This window comes from Chaetura pelagica, unplaced genomic scaffold, assembly GCF_000747805.2.
Source record: "Chaetura pelagica isolate M959 unplaced genomic scaffold, ChaPel_1.0 scaffold369, whole genome shotgun sequence".
Classification (NCBI taxonomy): Eukaryota; Metazoa; Chordata; class Aves; order Apodiformes; family Apodidae; genus Chaetura; species Chaetura pelagica.
This window is the reverse complement of record NW_009970235.1, coordinates 1,843,274-1,849,005: the sequence shown is the minus strand read 5'-3', so window position 1 is coordinate 1,849,005 and position 5,732 is coordinate 1,843,274. Positions and strand designations below refer to the sequence as shown.

Sequence of the window (5,732 nt, the reverse complement as noted above, 5' to 3'; positions counted from 1 at the left end):
GGAGCCTCCACCTTCTTTTTCTTTTTAGCTGCAGCATCTTTCACCACTGGCTTGTTTGCTAGGTCCTCCACCGTCTCATAGATGTATGTGAGAAAGCTGTTCCCTTTCTCCTCCACACTTTCCGAAGAGGCATCTCCATTGGTGGTCACCTCTGCCTTCAAAGGTGAAATCAGTTTGTTTGGAAAGCCTGTTGTCACATTGACCGGCTGCTCCTTTGACTCAGCGATATCCTCATGTAACCTGGACTGAGAATCAGCAACATGCACCTTTGCTGTATCCTCCTTATCCCACAGAGGGGCTCTTGACTGGAGATTCAGATCCCTGGCCAGTCTCCTCTTTCTCTGGAGCCGATCAGGGCTCATTCCCTGCAACTTCTCCACCTCCACATTTTCTTTCCCTCGTTTCTTGCCCTGTTCTATCTCTCGCAGCTTTACTTCAGCTTTTCTCTTAATTTTGTCAAACCACTTCTGATGGATTTTGAACTCCGTCATGGTTCCCACTTCCAGCACACCAGAGCAGGACACAATGCCTTTGTTATTCCTAGCTGAGGCCTGGTAAATGCCTGCATCCTCTTCTTGGCACCTGGAAACCAAAAGCTTTGTGTGAGACTTGCCCATTCTCCCTAGGCTCTACCACTGGGCACACAGGCATGCATGCTCTCCCACTTCTTGCTCCAGAGGGGCCAGAAGAGAAAGACATGGAGCCTTTGAGATGCCCACAGTAGGTCTGGAGGCCTCAGGCTCTGTCTGTTCTTAGCACTAGCAGATAAGCAAGTTGGATTTAAATCAGTGCTCAGCTGCTGCCTGGGCTGTAATCCTGGTAAGAGAGGCTGAGATGGAGGAGGAACAGCCAACAGGCTTCCCAGATGTTCTGGGCTACATTCCTCTGCAGGATCGTCTCCTCTCAGCTCTTCACAGCTTACATGACATTTCTGTTCTTCCTCCAACCTGCCTTCCCATCCTGCTTCACAGGCACCAGCACAAGTACATGCAGGCCATGTCTGCTGTCCCCCCTTGGGGATGTGAGGCCCATGGAGATCCCTGCTCCTGTGAGAGGTGAGTCACCCTCTGATGGAAACCTGGAGCACAGATGTGGTGGCAGAAAAGCTCAGGATAGAAGCATAAGGATGACAGGACTATCAGCAGTACTGATATTCTGTACTTTCAGATACAGCAGTGTCTGTCTGACATCCCAAATCCAGGACTTGAGGTGTGACAGGTCTCTGCTTGCTTGGGACACGGTGTGCCTGGCTCTCCAGAAACACCATCCTTGTTTAAAGTTAAAAGAAGCTGGTAGACAGGGCTGAATAACGGAGGCCCTTGGCTCCATCAGTCAAGTGCCCAAGCAGCCCTTTCCTTTCCTGACCTCACAGTGAGAGATAAAAAAGGCACTACTGGAACAGGGATGCAGCCCTGATCCCGTGGACTATCACCCTGGAGGCAGTCAGTGCTTCTCCTCTGCTCACCTTTGTCCAGCCCTAATGCTCAGCTCCTGTCTGGTGCAGTCACAGCCCACACTGCTGCCAGCACTGGAAGGCTCCAGATAGAGCAATTTCTCCTGACCTTCCTCTTACATTCAGCATGGCAGCCTGGATAGAAATAATGGATTTCATGCTGACATAATCGAGGTCATCAGAGCAAAGAGCTGAAAGGGAACACAGCCAGGAACATCACTGCAGGCAGAGAGATCTGCTGACAGCCACCTCCTCCAAACACTGAAGCCATGCTCTGAGCTCCCATCACAATCTGAACCAGCTCCTTTACTCACTTGTACAGCTGCAGGGTGTGGCGATTCCCATGACGGAATATCTCATACTTAGGTAAGCCACAGTAGCGATCCATCTCTTCGTCATCCTTATACCACGTCACCTCTGGTTGGGGATACCCTTGGAAGGAGACAGATGGGACAGCAGGGTGTGAAAAATGGCCATCAGCAGCAGAGCAAGCCTGCTCCCATGGGTACAGTCCAGCAGAATAGGATACATGTTATTCTGGACTCAACACATTCTTTAAATGACACAGCAGAAAAAAGACAGTGAGTGGAAACTGATGGGTTTATCCAAGTCTTTTCTCACTCCTAGGAATAGGGCTATTTTTGAGAAAAAAATCCTGACACTTCATTCCTGAGCAGAGGGAAGTGGATCACATGATCATCTGTAATACTGGCTGGGAGAAGGTGAGCATACTGTCACTTTTCTATGAAGAGGCATGTTTTGATGAGTCTAAGGCTAAGGTTAGAAAACAGGCACTTGCTTCTCCATTGAGCTCACAGCATTTCACTAAGTGTAAGCCTGTAAGCTGATCCCAAAGTTTCCATTGAACAGCAACAACCTTGATTGCATCACAGCCAGCTTGGTGTCCTACAAATGTCACTTGACAACAGATGTCACCTGCTTTTTCAGTCGAATGACATCATGATGTGTGTGACTGTTTGGCGAGCAGGCTGGGCATGCAGCCAGGTGCCCCAGCACTGCCAGCAGTGGTGGATTCCTGCGTAAGGGGACAGAAGGGGCAAACCTTGGATTTGTAGAGGGGTTGGCCCTGTCTCGCCCACTTTCCTCTCTCTTGGAAACTTCCTGCTTTGCTGCTGGAGGAGCCTCCACCTTCTTTTTCTTTTTAGCTGCAGCATCTTTCACCACTGGCTTGTTTGCTAGGTCCTCCACCGTCTCATAGATGTATGTGAGAAAGCTGTTCCCTTTCTCCTCCACACTTTCCGAAGAGGCATCTCCATTGGTGGTCACCTCTGCCTTCAAAGGTGAAATCAGTTTGTTTGGAAAGCCTGTTGTCACATTGACCGGCTGCTCCTTTGACTCAGCGATATCCTCATGTAACCTGGACTGAGAATCAGCAACATGCACCTTTGCTGTATCCTCCTTATCCCACAGAGGGGCTCTTGACTGGAGATTCAGATCCCTGGCCAGTCTCCTCTTTCTCTGGAGCCGATCAGGGCTCATTCCCTGCAACTTCTCCACCTCCACATTTTCTTTCCCTCGTTTCTTGCCCTGTTCTATCTCTCGCAGCTTTACTTCAGCTTTTCTCTTAATTTTGTCAAACCACTTCTGATGGATTTTGAACTCCGTCATGGTTCCCACTTCCAGCACACCAGAGCAGGACACAATGCCTTTGTTATTCCTAGCTGAGGCCTGGTAAATGCCTGCATCCTCTTCTTGGCACCTGGAAACCAAAAGCTTTGTGTGAGACTTGCCCATTCTCCCTAGGCTCTACCACTGGGCACACAGGCATGCATGCTCTCCCACTTCTTGCTCCAGAGGGGCCAGAAGAGAAAGACATGGAGCCTTTGAGATGCCCACAGTAGGTCTGGAGGCCTCAGGCTCTGTCTGTTCTTAGCACTAGCAGATAAGCAAGTTGGATTTAAATCAGTGCTCAGCTGCTGCCTGGGCTGTAATCCTGGTAAGAGAGGCTGAGATGGAGGAGGAACAGCCAACAGGCTTCCCAGATGTTCTGGGCTACATTCCTCTGCAGGATCGTCTCCTCTCAGCTCTTCACAGCTTACATGACATTTCTGTTCTTCCTCCAACCTGCCTTCCCATCCTGCTTCACAGGCACCAGCACAAGTACATGCAGGCCATGTCTGCTGTCCCCCCTTGGGGATGTGAGGCCCATGGAGATCCCTGCTCCTGTGAGAGGTGAGTCACCCTCTGATGGAAACCTGGAGCACAGATGTGGTGGCAGAAAAGCTCAGGATAGAAGCATAAGGATGACAGGACTATCAGCAGTACTGATATTCTGTACTTTCAGATACAGCAGTGTCTGTCTGACATCCCAAATCCAGGACTTGAGGTGTGACAGGTCTCTGCTTGCTTGGGACACGGTGTGCCTGGCTCTCCAGAAACACCATCCTTGTTTAAAGTTAAAAGAAGCTGGTAGACAGGGCTGAATAACGGAGGCCCTTGGCTCCATCAGTCAAGTGCCCAAGCAGCCCTTTCCTTTCCTGACCTCACAGTGAGAGATAAAAAAGGCACTACTGGAACAGGGATGCAGCCCTGATCCCGTGGACTATCACCCTGGAGGCAGTCAGTGCTTCTCCTCTGCTCACCTTTGTCCAGCCCTAATGCTCAGCTCCTGTCTGGTGCAGTCACAGCCCACACTGCTGCCAGCACTGGAAGGCTCCAGATAGAGCAATTTCTCCTGACCTTCCTCTTACATTCAGCATGGCAGCCTGGATAGAAATAATGGATTTCATGCTGACATAATCGAGGTCATCAGAGCAAAGAGCTGAAAGGGAACACAGCCAGGAACATCACTGCAGGCAGAGAGATCTGCTGACAGCCACCTCCTCCAAACACTGAAGCCATGCTCTGAGCTCCCATCACAATCTGAACCAGCTCCTTTACTCACTTGTACAGCTGCAGGGTGTGGCGATTCCCATGACGGAATATCTCATACTTAGGTAAGCCACAGTAGCGATCCATCTCTTCGTCATCCTTATACCACGTCACCTCTGGTTGGGGATACCCTTGGAAGGAGACAGATGGGACAGCAGGGTGTGAAAAATGGCCATCAGCAGCAGAGCAAGCCTGCTCCCATGGGTACAGTCCAGCAGAATAGGATACATGTTATTCTGGACTCAACACATTCTTTAAATGACACAGCAGAAAAAAGACAGTGAGTGGAAACTGATGGGTTTATCCAAGTCTTTTCTCACTCCTAGGAATAGGGCTATTTTTGAGAAAAAAATCCTGACACTTCATTCCTGAGCAGAGGGAAGTGGATCACATGATCATCTGTAATACTGGCTGGGAGAAGGTGAGCATACTGTCACTTTTCTATGAAGAGGCATGTTTTGATGAGTCTAAGGCTAAGGTTAGAAAACAGGCACTTGCTTCTCCATTGAGCTCACAGCATTTCACTAAGTGTAAGCCTGTAAGCTGATCCCAAAGTTTCCATTGAACAGCAACAACCTTGATTGCATCACAGCCAGCTTGGTGTCCTACAAATGTCACTTGACAACAGATGTCACCTGCTTTTTCAGTCGAATGACATCATGATGTGTGTGACTGGTTGGCGAGCAGGCTGGGCATGCAGCCAGGTGCCCCAGCACTGCCAGCAGTGGTGGCTCAGCAGGAGAGCCCTACATAGACCAGCAGTAGCCACAGCCCTCATCTGCCACCAACAGCAGCTCCAGCTCAGAACTAGCAGATTTCAGGGGAAAACTGCTCCAGCCAGTGGCCAACATTGGTTCCTGTTCTTTACCCAGGGCTCCCAGAACAGCCAAGTTGACCCTAACGGCATGGGATAAAAGTTTCAATGACCATATCATCCCTTCCCTTCAGTCAATGTGCTCAACAGTTGTTCAAAGCCCCAAGGCAGATATCTGAAGCTTACATCCTGCCAATGCCCCTGTGGCTTTCTGTGCTGCCCAGGTGAAGGAGTCCAGCATACTGTCCACCCCGACCCATCTCCAGGGGGTCTCCCCACCAGCCCTCAGTATCACCAAATGCAGAAGGGGGTCAGCTCCCATGGACAGCCCTGGCATGGGGCCAGCATTGGCTCTCCAGCAATATCCAAAGTGTTTAGACTTGATGGCTCTGGAGAGGGCAAGGACCTATCCTGGATACTTCTCACCTGCCAACCCACAGGTTTCAGGGCTGACCAGGGCCCTTTTCATCTCCAGGGTGAGAAGCCTCCAACTTGAACCAGCCAGAGATGCTGGCAGCCTGTAGCAATACCTGAGTGTTGCTTACATCTGCTCCCATGAAGGTCCCATAGCAG

At 50.3% G+C, this 5,732-nt stretch overlaps 1 protein-coding gene across 1 annotated transcript in view; it reads right to left on the bottom strand.

Annotated features, from left to right (window-relative positions):
* ALPK3 (alpha-kinase 3) overlaps window positions 1-5,732 on the bottom strand; it is a 42,399-nt gene that overhangs the window by 16,226 nt on the left and 20,441 nt on the right. The window contains exons 3-4 of the mRNA XM_010005951.1: window positions 4,359-4,476; window positions 2,471-3,173 (exon numbers count right to left, since the gene is read on the bottom strand). Coding sequence (XP_010004253.1) covers window positions 2,471-3,173; window positions 4,359-4,476 — 821 coding nt within the window. The remainder of the gene's footprint in view (window positions 1-2,470; window positions 3,174-4,358; window positions 4,477-5,732) is intronic.